This window comes from Eublepharis macularius, chromosome 8 (assembly GCF_028583425.1).
Source record: "Eublepharis macularius isolate TG4126 chromosome 8, MPM_Emac_v1.0, whole genome shotgun sequence".
Classification (NCBI taxonomy): domain Eukaryota; kingdom Metazoa; phylum Chordata; class Lepidosauria; order Squamata; family Eublepharidae; genus Eublepharis; species Eublepharis macularius.
Window position 1 is genome coordinate 72,611,535 of NC_072797.1, and position 17,804 is coordinate 72,629,338.

Consider the following 17,804-nt stretch of genomic DNA (forward strand, 5'->3'; position numbering starts at 1 on the left):
AACTCTGGCACACACCACTGATGCCTACATGGTAATTGGGATATGTTCTGGCAGACAAACTGGCTGTTCCAATATATGTGAAGTTTCATGGTGTTGTGATAATAAATTTAGAGGCACAGATGTCACATAAAGAGGTAGACCAGCCTATCTGCTCCCATTTAGAGAATGACAGGTGTCCGATAAGGCACTCAGCAAGACTTTTTCCATCTGTCCAGCCATCTACAGTTCCTACAGTCCTCTTCCAATAGTAATGCTATAACATGTCTGAGGTTTTAAAAAGAATGATATAAATGCATGTTATGTCAAAGGACCTTTGTGAGCTATTTTTGTGTGTTATGGTCTCTTTACTTATTCCTTTACTTGATCATTCCACAATAATATGAATTTATTGCCCTGCTGTATTAGACACATTGGTTTCCCTTGGTAATTTCCAGTCTTCTTCAGCAACAGATGTTAGATGAAAAAGAAAGACCAAGCTTCTGTTCACCATATTTCAGAGGAATTAATAATGCAGGCCTGAGTAGGTGGGATTTTGCTTGTTTATTTTTCTAGCTCCCTTATCAAGGTGTACAAACAGAAAAGTGGATCATGGTATTACAGGCAGACAAATTAAATGAGTTAAAGATGGATGGAGCACTATCTTTAGATCATAGCCATTAGAAATGTCATAGCAGATCAACCAGCTTCTGCAATGAAAATGTAAGTTCTGGAAGTCTAATGCTCTTTTTCTGTAAAAGAACATTACATACGCTTTATTCAATTGTAGAATGTATAATGCTCATTATGATAAAATTGTTTAACCTCATTCAACTGATGGCATGAAGCGTTTGAAAATATGACAAATGAAAGGAACTGATACAAGGCCATTGGTTTTCTGCTTTTTCCATGATGGCTCATCTCAATATTTCTTACTATTGAACCAAAATTGCTTCTATTCAGTTATTTATGGTATGACTAATTTTTATAGCATTACTTAAAATTGCAGAGAAACAGACTTTCCAAGATAGGAGGATTGCTGTTCTTTTAAATAGACTGGATTCATCTATAAATCTACAGCTACAGTTGACAGAATAAATGCTCCTTTGAAACACATTTTTTAACAAATTTACCATTCTTTTCTTAGATTCCAGTTAGTGATGAACAGATGATTAAATTCCTAAATTTATTAAGGTTTTTCTCTCTTCTTTAGTCCACACATGAAGAAATCATTAATATTTTGGCAAAAATATCTGCATAAGTCAGGTATCATTTTGGTTGTTCCCTGATGTGCACAATTGAGTAAGCAAGAACCATCTGAAAATACATACCATTCCATTTTATTTCAATGAATATTCATGATTCTGAGTGTCAACCTGATTGTCATTTATTTTATGATAGTTAAACTCAGTAGCTTGAATGCTAGCAGAAAGTGAAGAAAATTACAAATATACGGAAATGTAGATTTTACTTCGTAATGGATTTCCACAGATCATTTCCTGTCATGCACAGGAATGGCTGACAGGGAATAGTTGAAAAGGTTGGAGAATCTACACTAACCTGTTATGGAGCATGATGCTGACTGCTCCTTGTCAGAGAGAGAATCCAAAAACCTGGATGACACTGGAAGATTGGGTCCTGGAACCAACACAGGAGGCAACACATAGGTCATTTCCAGAAGCCTTTTCAATGTCCAGAACAACTCTGAGAGACCAAAATATCTTGCTCGCCTTGGGCTTAACCTTGTGAGACCAGAGTCCACTGCCCAAAAACTATCTGCAGGCCCACAAGCCTCTCCTTTATTGCCATGTTGAATCCCAAGTGATCAGGAAGTACCCCGGACCTAACTCCATCATCAAATGAGACACTTTAATTTCAAGCAGTCTCTTCCACAGAGGCAGAGAGACAGGCCTTGAAAACACACACACACACACACACACACACACACACACACATCCCAGTAGGACCACTGTAGCCTCTTAACCACCAGCTTTTGCTGGAACAACAACCTAAGCTTTCTGCTTGTCTTTATCCAGCTCCAATGGTCATGTAATAGAAGTTTACATAATTAAATTTTACATGGTACTTCCTGCATTCCATGCCCCCTTGGCCCTGCATAAAAATATGCATAGTGAGGATCTGTTCATTGCACCTGAAGAAATTGGACTCTAGTCCATTAAAACTTATGCTAGAATAGAATTTTGTTAATTTTTAAGGTACCAAAAGACTCCTGTCTATTTTCATTGCAACACAACTAACACAACTACAGAATTTTCAGCCTTATACATTTATGATATATAAATTTTATACCAAATGCCATATAGTTGTTTATAAAGGTCATGCAACATATGTATGTAATCTAAAGAACTAAAAGTGAAAAGCAGAGAACTGAAACTGGTTGCAGAGATATAAAAATACCAGAAGAAATGAAATAGGAAACAGGTGTTCATCCCTCATGTTTGGTCAATCTATCTGGCAAAAAAGGAACACCTGGCATGAATTGGAAGACTAAAGCAGGGCTGAATCCACATTACCTCCGCACGTCCCGCTGTTGCACTAAATGTTTGCTAAACACCCGGAAGTATAGCGTCTTTCAAGCGTGATTTCTGAATCGCGCTAGAAAGACGCTATACTTCCGGGTGTTTAGCGAACATTTAGTGCAACACCGGGACGTGCGGAGGTAATGTGGATTCAGCCCAGGACTGAGAACAAGGAAGTCCTCTTGCTTGCTTTCACTGACACATTGACAAAATAATTTTTCCAACCTATGTACTAGCAAAAGCAAATAAGAACAACACATATTTAAGCCACAAAACTATAACCAAAAAGAATATCCCCCATGAAGGGGACTATCAGAATGCAAGGAGTACTATCATCATAATGTCACCACAGTGAGCATCCAAAGGCCATCTGACTGTCTTCTGCTGGAGATAGAATGCTACCCACATGGTCTCACTAGATAAAGAAATAAATGTTCCTACCATTATATATGTATTAACACTCCTTCAAAAAACAATATTGCTGGAACTACTAATAGAAACGGATTAATTTTTAAATGAGTAAACCTGAAACAAAGGATCTGTTTTTGCATTATAAAAATGTATTATTTTAATGGTGTAGTCAGATATTCCTGGACAGTGTAAAGTAAGGGACAGAGGATAAAAGAGATTTATTGAGCAACTAGAAACTATAGGGTAGTATTTGATTGTTTTATTTGAAAGAAGGTCAGAGGGTCATAAGGCAAACAGAACAAATGTGAAGAGAAGAGAGTCTGGGAGTCAATTAATTGCAGATGAGGTTACAGATGGTGGGATCAGCCTGGGAGAGTAGTCTGTTTCTACAAATGGGAAAAACAAAGGAAAGAGGGCAGGATGAGGTTACAAGGCCAGTGGAGAGTGATGTAATATTGTAAATCACTGATATAGTCTTGATTCAAAAGAATTTTAGAAAAGGTCAGTAGTGAACAGTCTTGCTTCATAGCATTGATTTCCTCTTACACTTTTGAGGATAGTTTGCATGGTCAGCATAAGTCTAATTTGCCCCCCCCAGTCGGAATAAATAGACAGACACCGTGCTGGATCTAAGGGCCACTTTATTAACTTAATACAACTATAAACAAGCCAAACAGCGGCAAGGACCTAAAGCGGTACAGATCAAGCCACGGGGTCCCTTAGACCACCGCCTTGACCTGTCTGGGCGAGCCCCGAAGCCCCGAGTGGGATCCATCCGATGGATGGAGCGGACCCGGCCGGCCAGGCAATTTGGTCACCCCCCTTTAAGCTCCTAAACACCTCAGCCGTATAGCAGTGAGGGAAGGACTTGCAGGCTGGGGTTCCCGAAGGCAGCCTGCCTCTGCATCTGGCAGCCGTCAAAGCAGTACCAGCCTCTAGGCAGGCCCCTCTTCCCATCAATAGAGAAGCGCCAAGGGTGCTCGCCAGCCCGCACCCTACTCCAACTCAAACCAGCCAGGCAAAACTAACAGGCCTCACCCTAGCCAATCACCTCTACCCAAAATTGGTGCAAGGTAGGCAAAAAAACCCCTTCATCCAAAGCCAATACAGACAAAGGTGGAAAAAATTCCTACCTGGCTCAGAATACTGCAGCCAGCTAATCCCACACCAAAACAGGGAGAGGAGGGTGGGCCGAGCGACAAACCCAACTGAGGCTGGGAAGGGCAGAGCAGCCGCAAACGGCTCCTGCTCCGCCCTTCCAGCCACTCCATATATGGAGGTGGGGGAGGTGCTGTCTCCCATCCTCCGGAGCGGCAGTCAACGGCCCCTGGCTAAGCTGCTTGCAGCGTGCCAGGAAAGGGCCGCATTGCCCCGCAGTCGGAATAAATAGACAGACACCGTGCTGGATCTAAGGGCCACTTTATTAACTTAATACAACTATAAACAAGCCAAACAGCGGCAAGGACCTAAAGTGGTACAGATCAAGCCATGGGGTCCCTTAGACCACTGCCTTGACCTGTCTGGGCGAGCCCCGAAGCCCCGGGTGGGATCCATCCGATGGATGGAGCGGACCTGGCCGGCCAGGCAATTTGGTCACCCCCCTTTAAGCTCCTAAACATCTCAGCCGTATAGCAGTGAGGGAAGGACTTGCAGGCTGGGGTTTCCGAAGGCAGCCTGCCTCTGCATCTGGCAGCCGTCAAAGCAGTACCAGCCTCTAGGCAGGCCCCTCTTCCCATCAATAGAGAAGCGCCAAGGGTGCTCACCAGCCCGCACCCTACTCCAACTCAAACCAGCCAACGCCCAGGCCAAGCCTCTGCTTAGGCCCTGGCACCCCACTGATAGCCCAAGGCCAACTCAAGCCCTTGCCGCAAATCATTTAGAAAAATCACATTGCCCGCTTGGGACAAATGCACCCCATCACCTCTGTAAAGGTTGGGGAACTTGGCCCTGATCCGAGGGTGGGGCAAATATACGCCCAACCCTTCCCCCAAACCCTTTTGGATGGCTCTATTGGCTTTCATCCTCGCCCGCTCAATGGCAGTGCGATTCTCCGCCTCCCTCCAAACCCGCCGAGGAATCATTGCTGACCACATAATCAGCACCCCCGGCCACCGAGAGACAATGAGGCGCATGTCAGACAACGCCTGAGAAGTCAAAGCCTTGCCTTGTAAAAGGCCCAAATCATTGGCACCCAAATGAACTACTAGTATGTGAGGTGGATCACCACTCCCCATACCAAACAACACTGGCAACAAGCCAGACCACCGGAGGCCCCGTCGGCCCCGCCACTCAATTTCGGCCCGCTCACTCAGCCCAAGCTGAGACCCGACGGGCGTCCTTCGCGCTTGGTGAGCCGCCCAAAAAATGTAGCTGTGCCCACATATCAGGATACGCTGCCGTCCCCTGCGAAACACACCTAGGAAACAAAAACAATCAAAACTCTTAGAACTTGGACAAGGGACGCACATAAGAACGATAGGCATTAGACCGCCACCTGCCAACCCTCTGAATAACTTGACCAGAGTACCCCATGGCTGCAGCCGTTGACGCAGCCCCGATTCTAAAAGAGTGGGTACCAAAACTCTCCCCTTGCAGGCCCAACCTGGCCAAGGCCTTTTTTGTCACTGCCCAAAACTGGTAGCAGGTCAGTGGGGAACCATCCTGGTGCCGAAAAAGGCAACCGTGCCCATCCCCCCGCACCCGCCAATATTTCCTCAAGGCCCTAACTGGACACAGCTCAAGGTCAGTGCAAGAACCCAACCGCACACTTACCCCTCTTTGCTTCTGGTCCGTTTTGGATCTACGAATAGTCAAAGATACGACGTCTCCAACGAACTGAAGATCACCTGCCATAAGGGCACGACCAGACCGATCCCTGGCGGACGCCACTACAAGCTCACTCACCCTCAACGCCCCGAAAAAGGCAGTTAAAGCAGCTGCATGAAAGAGCCGCACCTCATATCCTGAGGTACAAATAGCTTTCCAAGCAACCCTTAAGCCCTTCAACACAGAGGGTGAGATGGGAACGCGGGGATCCGCGCGAGCCCCACTCTCCCTGGACCAACCCTCGAGCATCTTTTGCACCCGGAAATCGCCCGTGGCCTCAGACAATCCCCGAGCCTTACTAACAAAAGCTAAGGCCGCAAGCTGCCCCCGAATGAACTTAACAGCCAACCCACGGCCCTTCTGTCTAACACAAAACCGGATAACATGCTCCACGGGGACGGGCCATATACAACCAATACCAGCTTCACGTCGAAACTCTTCCAACTGGCCTACCGCTCTCCAATACGCTCTTCATGTACTAGGCGCGATGGCGAGCTGGATGGCCCGGCAGGCTTCGGCTTCCCAAGCCGCCATAGGTCTACGGGCATCACAGCTGGCTGCGGGTCGGCTGCTGGTGCAAGCTGCCAGAAACGCTCCATCTGTTGGCGAGACAAAGCGTCTGCCACTCCGTTGTTACTTCCAGGAACGTGTCTAGCTTTAAACAAAATATTGCACCGAAGACACTGCAAGGTAAAGGACCTAACCAACCTCATGACCCTAGGGGACCTGGAGGTCAAGGAGTTAACCACGTGAACCACTGCCTGATTGTCGCACCAAAAGTGGACAGAGTGGTTGGCTAACTCGTCACCCCACAGGTGTACAGCCACCAGAATGGGAAAGAACTCCAGAAAAGTAAGGTCCCTCACTAAATCAGATGCCAACCAATCAGGCGGCCACTGCTCCGCACACCAGTGCCTCCGAAAATAAACGCCAAAGCCAGTAGACCCTGAGGCGTCTGACGTAACTTGCAACTCGGCTTCAAGCAATAACTCCTCTCGCCAAAGTGTCACACCATTAAACCCTTCAACAAATTCAGACCAAACATCCAGATCATCGCGCATGCCACTCGTCACCCTCAAGCGGTGATGGGGTGCACGCAAAGGGGCCATAGCGTCGCATAGCCGACGTAAAAAGGCCCTACCAGGAGCAATGGCCTTACAGGCAAAATTGAGATGCCCCACCAGCTGCTGTAACTCAATCAAGGAAGCCTTGCGCTTAACCTTAAACTCCTGCAGACGAGCTCGAAGATCGTCCACCTTATTCAACGGCAATCTCATGGATTGCTGGACCGTGTCTAACTCGATCCCCAAAAAGGTGAGCACAGTGGAAGGCCCTTCGGTCTTCTCATGAGCCAAAGGGACCCCCAGCTCCTCAGCCAATCTAAGAAAAGTGTCCAGCAACCTGGCACACTCAGATGACCCCGCCCGCCCAACAAAAAGGAAGTCATCTAAATAATGGGCGGAGTCACGACTACCTGCACGCCTCCTCAATTCCCACTCCAAAAAGGAGCTGAAACGCTCAAAGGCCGCGCAGGAAACAGAACAGCCCATCGGTAAGGCACGGTCCATGTAATATTTGCCTTCAAAGGCAAAACCTAAAAGTTCAAAATCACCGGGGTGGACAGGGAGAAGACGAAATGCCGACTTGATATCACATTTCGCCATCTCCGCACCCACTCCACACCCACGTACCACCTTGACTGCTTGGTCAAAAGAGGTATACCGAACAGAACACAAGTGTTCTGGAATAGTGTCATTAACCGAATCCCCCTTAGGGTAGGAAAGGTGGTGAATAAGGCGGAATTCGCCCTCTGCCTTCTTTGGCACCACCCCTAACGGGGACACCCTGAAGTTGGGAGTTGGTGGAGCCACAAATGGACCAAGAACCCTCCCTTCAGCACATTCCTTCTCAATCTTCGCCTAACCACGTCCTCCATACCCTGAACCGAACGTAGATTATCAGCCATAAACGGTGCCCTAGGTCCCTGAACTGGGATCCTAAACCCAACATTAAAACCTTCAAACAAATAAACAGCATCATCCTTTTTAGGGTAAGCTCGCAGCAGGCGCTCAAGGACCCTCAGCCTTACCGGGCTGGGGCCCTTTTCCAGGGGGCTGTTGCCCCCCTGAACCACTGCCGCCAGGCCTTTTACCACTCCATCCCTGTCGCGCCTTGCCACAGGCATTGTAGGAGTGTGGACCCGCACAAGAGGGCACTCGTGTTTGTAACGGCAGGGCTTTCTAAGACAAGTGCCCTTATACGCAAATTCCCAGCAGAGCAACCGGGGTTGAACCTGCTGCCCCGCTCCTACGCGGGTACTGGTTGATTGGGAACTGCGATGAACCACATGGCCGCTATCCGACCGGTCTCCCAGATTTGGCTTAGCCGGAGACATCACCTGCAACCAGAGCTGCTGGTGAATGCGATCCCACGGCAAGCTCGGATGCATGGCTGCCCGCATCCGGAACTCCTCATCGTACTGCATCCATGCAGCACCTGAGAAGCCCGTGTAGCCCTTTAAAATAATATCTAAATACTGAAAGAGGGACGCAGCCCGAGCGGGCTGGGCCCTAGCAATCACGCCAGCATAGACTAGGAAGCCTGGAAGCCAATTGTTCCACGTCTTCTCAACCTTCCTCCTCTTAAGCCTCTCCTTATCCCTTTCATCCATGTCATCTTTATCCTTCTTTTCCAATTCGCGAAAAAGAAGGGAAAAGATGTCAACATACTCTCCCCGCAGTATCTTGTCCCGTGTGGACTGTGTCAAATGGTCCCCTAGGGGCAAGGCCGTGTCCCCAAACGGCATTGCATTAAAAGGAACCTGTCCGTAGGCCAAGGGAGTAGAAGGATAAAAACCCCAATGCGTGGCAGGATACCCAGGCCAACCCATTGCGCCCAAATATGCGGCCATACTGGCATTCCCCCATGAGGGGGGGGGGTCACCGCCTGCTGAGGATGAACAGACAACTGTGCAGGGGAAGGCTCTGGGTGAGCTCCAGCCGCACCTGCAGCGGCCCCCTGTGCCCAAGGCCCCCAAGGCCAATGATATCCGTAGTGTGGTGCAGCATCCTTACCAGGAACATCCACCGGGTCAACAGCCACAGCCACCGGAGGCGGGTCGTCCTGCCAATCACGCTCCAGATCCACCACCGGCTCCTGGGATTCTGTAACAGCAGTCTCGCGTCCACCGCTGCCACCAGCCATCGAGGATCCAGCAGCCCCTTCTAAGGCAGACAAACGACGTAAGATGTTACGATTGACTGCATCCCTGGAAGCACTACGAAGTGGCCTAGTAGCAGGAGTCGCTTGCTGTACTGAACCACCGCCCCCTCTAGCTTGCTCCAAAGCCTCTAAACGTTTCAAAATATCCAACTGACCCCCACCCACATCCTCGTCGTCTGAAGAGGATACCTGGGGGGGGGGGTGGCCGCTTATTAGGAGCCTTCTTAGCAGGCTGTTTCCCTTTGGATAAACCCTTGCCCTTTTTGGGAGGCATTGTATCCCTAATTAAAGACAAGCCTTCTCCCTATTTCCTTTCGGGCCTCCCTTTCTTATCCTTTTTTTTTTTTTAATAATTACCGTTTAAGTTAGTAACTATAGGGTAACCTGCCTCTATGCCCCAAAAGCACACAAAAAGGCACTGTCAATGCAGTCACAGACCAGGGTTAATTGCGATCCACCCAATAGGCAACACAGCCCGATTCATAAAATGGCCGCCACCACAAAATGGCCGCCGGGAACTCAAACCCCAGGCCGCACATGAAATGGCCGCCACCCAATTGCAGCAGCAAACCGCCCCAATTAAATGCCAGGGCCCAAACCCTGAATATGAAAGGGGGAACACCCAGCAAAAAAGGGGGGGCGGCACCGGCAAAAGGCCCAACTACGGCCAGCCGCCTCAAGCGCTGCCCGGTCAAAGCCGGCGGTGGACGAAATTAGGCCCCGCCGCGGCAGTTGGCAACCCAACCACCCGGCACAGACACCCGGGAGCCCGCTGCAGCCGCCGCAGCCCAGTCACGTGGCACGTCGCCCTTTCCCCCCCCCCGGGGTTGGCAACCCGCCCCAGGGGAAGCAGCCGGGAAAAAGACCCGACCACGCGACGCCCACAGGGCCACAGCCCGGCCCGCGCAAACCGCTCCTCCGAAAGCCAGGCAGCCAGGAGCTCCGAGATCGCTGCCGTCGGACCGCTCCCGCCGCCCCGGAACAGCGTGACCGCCGCGCTCCCGCTTGGCCCAGCCTGTTGGGAAGCTCGGCTGGAGCACGTCCTCTCCAGTCCGAGCGACAAACCCAACTGAGGCTGGGAAGGGCAGAGCAGCCGCAAACGGCTCCTGCTCCGCCCTTCCAGCCACTCCATATATGGAGGTGGGGGAGGTGCTGTCTCCCATCCTCTGGAGCGGCAATCAACGGCCCCTGGCTAAGCTGCTTGCAGCGTGCCAGGAAAGGGCCGCATTCTGCTTGCAAGAATGATAAAGTAAAGGATAGAGAAAATAATTTGACATGGCTTGTATTCTGATTGTATACTATTGTAGTAGTCAATATCTTAAGCTATCTATTCTTAGGTCTAGCTTTCATTTTATCTCAGTGAAATGCAGCATGCTGACATCTTTTAAACTGAAAAGACCAGAAGTTTTGGTATGCAGTTTGCTGCAACCATCTAAACTATGTATGGGGGAAGGAATCTCTTAGTGTACAACACTCTGACCCTGCACACACACCAATCAGAACACAGTGCAGAAGAATGAAATGAACCTAGATAAATAAATACAGCTTTGCAGCCATGATCACCTGCAGGAGTTATTGTCCCATGAGGAGATAGTACCTTTTTGGCAGAAAATCCAGATTGCTCCTTTTGACTGCCAAATGTCCCCCTGTGGAGCTGTAACACATCCAGGTAGCCATAAGTGTATCCAATAAAAAGAAAGAAAAGTCAACATTTGTTCTACAAATTGACCCTCAACCTAAGACTAGTATATAACTACCAGATATTAGAATTATTATTTTATATACATATTGGATAGAGGGTGTACAGTTGTATGTACCATTTACTGCCATTTGTCCCCTATACTGTAAATAGTACACCATGAAATTTAACAGCTAAATAGCTGCCTTAGGCTCTGTGGTATGTGCCCCCCCCAGTTTTATTTAATCATAGTAATATTAAATATTCTGAAAATGAAGGCTGTACATCCTCAAATTAATTTTAATGTAGTAAACAAGGTTTAAAAACAGTCATAGCTCTCCAACAGTCATCACCAGACAATACATGCATTCTGTGAAAACCTTTACGTTAGTCAATGCAGTGTTTTTGCAATCATTCAAGCCAGGAGGGGGAGAAATGGAAAGGAAAATGATTCCTGCAAATGAAAGCAGCAATGTTAATCTCATACTGCACAAGCACTATCTCTTAGAGGATGTCCTTGAAAAGTATAAATGTCTTCTGCTCCAGGAATATCAGGGCTGACAGTTCCAAGGGATTTGTATTAAGCTCTTTTGACTAAAGGTTGTGCAGTTATGAAGCAAAAACAAGAGAGAGGGAGCACTAAGAATGATTCAAAGGGTAGACTTACTTCCTGGTATACACAGATCTGCATTTATTGAAAATATGGCCAGTCATCTAAACTCGTTGAAGTGTGCATGTTTTTAATACACGGAGATGTGTGCCTATCTTGGGATTAAAGAGATCTTTTGATGAAGAGAACCATAAAAGATGGAGATACCACGAGAGAAATTTTGGAATGGACTTGGATTGAAACAAACATTTGGAGCTATTGCCTAATTCTTCTGCTAACTGTTGGTCAGAGAAAGTAATTGCAACAATGACCCCTTCCATTCAAATAAGGTCAGCATAAAACCTCGGTTGTGGTCAGCATCTTTTGTTACCTAGCAGAAAATTGTTTTTATGGAATGGACTGCTGACATTTTTCTGCACCTGACATTTGCTTTGATTCCATACACAGCAACCTGCTGAAAAATACTCATTCTCCATTTACTCATACTGAGTGTCCAAAGATACAGAACTTAGCAGCATGGAACCATAGTTTGAATCTGAGATGGAGGCTTCTTGTATGAGTAAAAATGCCAGTTTTATGTAGTGGTTAAGAGTAATGGGACTGTAATCTGGAGAACCAGGTTTGATTCCCCACTCCTCTACTTGAAGCCAGCTGGGTGACCTTGGGTCAGTCACAGCTCTCTGGAATTCTCACAAACCCACCCACCTCACAGGGTGATGGTTGTGAGGAGAATATTAATATTAATTATATTAATGTCAATATTAATAATATTACACACAAACACACTCCATACACAGGTCTTTTAAGCAAACACTTTAATGTTCTGAACATTCCTTTCTTAAATATTCATAATAAATATTCTGGGCCTGGTGATAACTTTGCCATGATTTTTTTTACATTATTATAGTCCACTTTTCTCACCATATCATCCACTTTGAAATATACAGCAAAATAGCTGCTTTCTAAGGAAACAATGCAGATGTAATAATTTGTAAAGTGAAGGTCAGCCCTATGTGTCATTCCTTAAATAGCCTTGAGGGGCTATAATGATATACATACTACATAAAAGCATAACCTGTAGTATTGCAGTGTTTTTTCAAGCAGTTCTAGGATCATACACCAAACATAAGTAGTGGGCCAGTGTTCCTACACTGAAAATGGGAACCACTGCCAGATGTGGTGTTGCTCACTCTAGTGTGTGGCATAGAAATGGGTAAAAATGCATACCATGGCAAGAAAAGGACTAGGATCAGCATTCTGTGTCTTGAAGGCTTTTCAGGCATCACAGAGCCAGCTCTGTTTATAGAAGCTTGTTCATCAGGTATTAAGTAGTAAGAAGTGGTCATGATGCATGACTTTGATCTCTCTGTCCTGAGATATGCTTGAACACTTGCCAGTTTGGCTCACATTCTGTTCTACAGTGGTGACCAGGCAACCAATTAATCAAAGGGCTGTTAGCAACCAGTTCACATCTTATTCACAGAAACAAACTGCTTGCAGGCATCAGAAGCCAACTCCCACCAGATAAGGGATCATCTGGGAGTTGGCATCTGATCTCCTGCTCAGAAAACTTTGCTCTGACCTCAGTAAAGTCAAATCTGCTTTGGAACAAAAATATGGATACAAATGTACTTGAATTAATACATGATCAGTTAAATTACTACCTCTCAAGCTTAGATGATGCAGACAATTACGACAAGTCTTACTGTTGTCTACAGGACTGCTGAGAGCCACCGTGGGCCCCTGAACATGATCCATGTCACCCGCCATAAGGCCCTGATCCAAAACAACTATAATATGAAAACAAATCACTTGGGTTTCTCTTAATGTGAATATAATAACAATTGTTCATTAGGTAAGTATAATTAACAGGTGGTGCCAAATAACTTATCAACAAACAACAGGAGTAAGCAGAACCAAGAAGATTGCCCAGCCAAGGGACCTATCCAGAACACGGGTGTGCATTATTAATTAAATGTAGGTGAGACACAATTTACCTGGGAATAAGCACCATTGATTTAGTGAGATATCAGTGATGATGTCTCTGATTATGATCATGGACACTAACAACCACGACTACACCAGTGCAGTTCATATGTGCATGAACTAGGGCTAAAGGACATGTGTTCACCCAGGGTAAGATGGACACTGGCATGCAGGGGCAGACGTGATTCTAGACACTCACATAGCCTCGTGTAACTTGTCTCGTGTAGTTTGGCTTTCAGTAGCATGCTTAATGATGCAGAGGAAGCAGTGGGATTCATTTAATAATATCTTTAATCCTCTCTGTAAAAATGAGGATAGGCTATGTACATGCCCTGTACCTTTCATAAGAATAAAATAAGAGTAAATCAGAACCACACCAGAGGTTTCTCTAGTCCAATGTCCTATTTCCTACGCTGGGCAGCCAGATACTTCTCATCAGCAGGGAATGACAACACCCCAAAATTGGCATTCAAGAGCATACTGCAGCCTGAACATGGAACTATTTTGTCATAGTTAAATTAAAACTATGCTTCCTGGCTAACATTGTGTTTCCGGACACTTGACAGACACGTGCCCCTATGGGCCAAGCTACAAGTGACGAATGATACAGGTTGGACACTTGTCAGCTTCCCTCAAGTTTTGATGGGAAATGTAGGCATCCTGGTATTGCAGGTTGGCTCTCTGGCTGGACTTTTCAACTGTCACTTGTCCAACATTCCACCAAGCTGCTTACATTTCCCATCAAAACTTGAGGGAAGCTGACAAGTGTCCAACCTGTGTCATTCGTCACTTGTAGTTCAGCCCTAAGTCTCATGTAGAGAGACTCTAAGACATTCACCATTATTCACAATACATGAAAAGGGTGAAAGGAGGGGAATCACCATTGACAAATTCTTGGGCAATATTAATTTGATAACCTTCCCTCCCGACTTTTTCTGCACTACTATTGTATGGGGTTTTTTACCCTCATTCTGGGAACAAATGAGAAAGAATGATGCTGGAAGGGGAGGGGACAAACAGAATAATAATTTTAAAAATGGGTAGAGAGGAATGGATGATGGGCTTAGCAGCATCCCATTTCCCTTCAGCTTCCTGGCACATCACAGGATATGGAACTATTTCTAAAAAAAAATGCTGCCTGCAAAAAACAGCTGTAACCAGGAACCAGGAAGTCTTATTGCTCTGCTCTGCCTGATCACTCTGCTCTGCCCTAGTGGTTGACAGTAGAACTGCACAATGTTTAAAAACTGCAGTTACGGGGGTGCACATGAAAAAAAATTAGGTTTCTCGCTTCGGTTTATTCTAAGCAGGAAAATGCTATGTAATTACCCGAAACAGCAAGCTGCTTCAGGTATGGGTATTTAAATCACTTCGGTATGTTCCATAAAGATTTGGAGCATACCAAAGTGAGGGGGGAAACTTTGCCCAAGCTGTCCCTCTTTTCCATTTTGCTGCCTATAGTACTCTTGCAGCTGTCACCATGTACTGGAAAAAGATCTTCCTGTTCTTTTGTAACATTATTTGGTAAAATGTTTTTCGAGTTTAGCTCAAACCTGAGCTTGAGAATCTTCTGCATCTTTTTATGTATCTTTATCCAATATCTTCGTGCTTTCTGACAAGTCCACTACATATAATAAAATGTTGCATCCATGCATTGACATTTCCAACACTGTCCACGGTAGTCCTTACTAATTCTCATGATGTCTTTGGGGGTAGTATACCATCTAAAGAACATTTTATACCAGTTCTCTCTTAACAACAGACAATGTGTAAATTTAATATCTTTAGTCCATAGATCTTCCCATTGATTCATGGGGATGGTGTCTCTGAAAATTTTCATCCATTTTAACATACAGATTTTAACTTGCTCCATTTCTGTGTGGTATTGCAGTAAAATTTGGTAAATTTTCTCTAATAGATGCTTCAGGTCACTGCTTATTAATAATTTTAATTGTTTTTTCTCTTAAACCTCCACCTTCTTTGAGAGTTTATTCTTTAAACTTATATACTACGTGGTGATACATCAACCATGGAATATTTTTCTCTTGAGCTTGAATTTCTTGCCAAGTTTTCACATTTCCTTGCTTGTCTATTATACATTCATAGCTGAGCTGATCAATTCTATTTCTGGTGGTGGCATCACAGTGAGTGTTTATTGGCGACGTATTAGCCATATCCCTACAAAAAGTGATGAAGGAGATACAAGACATGAAGATCCTACTACAGATGTGGCAAGAAGCAAATATAACTTTAATACCTAAAGAGGGGAATGTTCCATTAATACCACAATCATACAGATGCATCTCTTTACTGAATGTGGATTATAAGATATTTACAACAATAATGGCAGAAAGATTAAGAAGATGTATCTCAGAAGTACTTCATGAGGATCAAACAGGCCTTGTCCCATAGAGATACATGAAAGACAACACAAGATATCTCCTCAATGCAATTGAATATTCAAGAAGGAAGAGTGAAAAACCTGCATTTATGTTTCTAGATGCTAAAAAAACATTCAATAATGTGTCTTGGAAATTTCTTATAAAAGCACTGCAAAGAATGAATTGTGGGACTGAGTACTTGAATTGGATGCAAAGTATCTATACCAACCAGCAAGTCACAATCCTAGTTAATGGTTTGTTCATGGAGAAAATTAAAATAACAAAAGGAACATGACAGGGGTCCCCAGTATCACCATTACTGTTCATTATTGCCTTGGAAATTGGCGGTGAGAATCAGGGAAGATAGTAGAATTGATGGAATAAAGGAGGGGAAAGATTCTCTCTCTGTCTCTCTCTCTCTATGTAGATACAGATACAGATACAGATACAGATACATAGATGATAGATGATAGATAGTGAAAAGCTGTGCAGATGACATGGTTATATCAGTGACAAATCCAAACAACTCTGACTTATGTAATTGAACAGATATTAAAATTTAGACAGTACTCTTGATATAAATTGAACAAAAAGAAAACAAAGATAATGTTACTTTCAACAATGACAGAGGAACAAGAAGAGGTTGAAAAAATATTGGACTGTGCTATCACTACAAAGCCTGTAAAATACCTTGGGATAAATGTATCAGCACAAAATGAGAACCTTTATAAGGATAATTATCAAAAAGTGTGGACAAGCCTTACTGAAGATTTGCAAAGATGGGAAAAATTGAATATTTCATGGCTAGAAAGAATCTCTGCTGTTCAAATGAATATACTACTAAAATTAAATTTCCTGTTTCAAATGGTCCCAATTCATATACATCAAAAGATTTTAAACAAGTGGCAGAAGGTAATAAATGACTTCATATGGAAAGGGCCCAGGGAATTTTGTCCCCTAGTCCCCCTCTTTCAGTGGTCCTGACTAGAGATGGGCACGAACCCAAATATGAACCAAAAATCCCCACGAACCAGCACGGTTTGTGGTTCGCGAACCACTGGTTCATGGAAGCTTGTTTCCACGAACTTGCACGAACTGGTCTACTGGTTCGTTTGGTTTGTATTAAATAGCCATATAAACTTTTCCTGCTGCTTGCAAGCGGTAGGTCCCTTTAAACTATCAGCTGGCAGGAGGTGGGGGGATTCCCCCCTTGCTGCCTGCCAGCTGATAGTTCAAAGGGACCTGCCACTTGCAAGCAGCAGGGCCCTTTAAATGGCCCAACTGCCAGCTCCCACCCCACCCCAGCTCCACCTCCCTGCCCCAGTGTTGCCTCCCTGTATAATAAGGCCTGACCATGCCGAAGCCATTTTGTCTATAAATGTCATTGTAATTAAAAGCTGTGCCTCAGACGTTTTGCAATTTTCACTGATTCAAAATGCTGTGCCCTTTGGTCGAAACCCAGACAGTGTACTGTTTGCTTATAGCTGTGGACAGAGGCAAGCAAATAATTTGAGAGGTCATTGTGTCTTGATAACTGTCCAAAACGGCCTCGGAACATATTACAACAGCCAGTAAAGGGGGGGGGGGCAAGAGAACATCAGGCCACAGTTTTAAAAGTTTTTCTTTTCTGTTAAACTCTTAAGATTCAAACTACTAAAATTAGTGATTGCTGCACCAAATCACCTGTTTCTTATACAGAAAGCGGAGGCATCTGGACTTACCAGGTGCCTGTTTGCCGCCGCCGGGCTCGGAGGGAGCAAGGGCAGCGTCTTCGCCGCGTTGGGCTCATCCGGGGAATCCCCAGGTGGGGCCGACGGCGAATGAAATTCAAACTTTGGAGCTGGCCAATCAGGGGCACCCTGGCCGGCTCTGTGGAGGGGCGGGTCTTCACTCAGGTCTGGCAGCTGGGTATATAGCCAGCTGCCATCCACGCTCCTCCTCACTTCGGCTCGTCGCGTCCTGGGAGCAGCATCGGATGGAGCACGAGGGCATGGCAGAGGAAGACAGTGAGGCACGGAGAGGAGCGGCGAAGACCGAGCGAGGGGGCACGTGGCTGGACGCGGAGCAGGGTGTGAGCTGACCCCCTTTGCTCGCTCCAGCTGGGAACAAGGCAACCCCCCGTCGCTCGGCAGAAGCTGGGAAGGCGGCTCGCTCGACAGAGTGGCGGAGCGGCT

The 17,804-nt window shown here is 45.8% G+C and overlaps 1 protein-coding gene across 12 annotated transcripts in view; it reads right to left on the minus strand.

The window, feature by feature from the left end:
- Positions 1–17,804, minus strand: part of LOC129334764 (uncharacterized) — a 152,085-nt gene that overhangs the window by 6,458 nt on the left and 127,823 nt on the right. For 9 of the 12 annotated variants that reach the window (XM_054987061.1, XM_054987067.1, XM_054987068.1 and 6 more), the window contains 2 exons: positions 10,573–10,629; positions 3,213–8,977 (listed from right to left, as the gene is read on the minus strand). In XM_054987061.1, coding sequence (XP_054843036.1) covers positions 6,203–7,417 — 1,215 coding nt within the window. In that variant the 5' untranslated portion in view covers positions 7,418–8,977; positions 10,573–10,629 and the 3' untranslated portion in view covers positions 3,213–6,202. Of the gene's footprint in view, positions 1–1,536; positions 1,615–3,212; positions 8,978–10,572; positions 11,081–17,804 lie in introns of those variants that run through there. The other 3 variants (XM_054987072.1, XM_054987071.1, XM_054987073.1) reach the window with 3 other exon arrangements.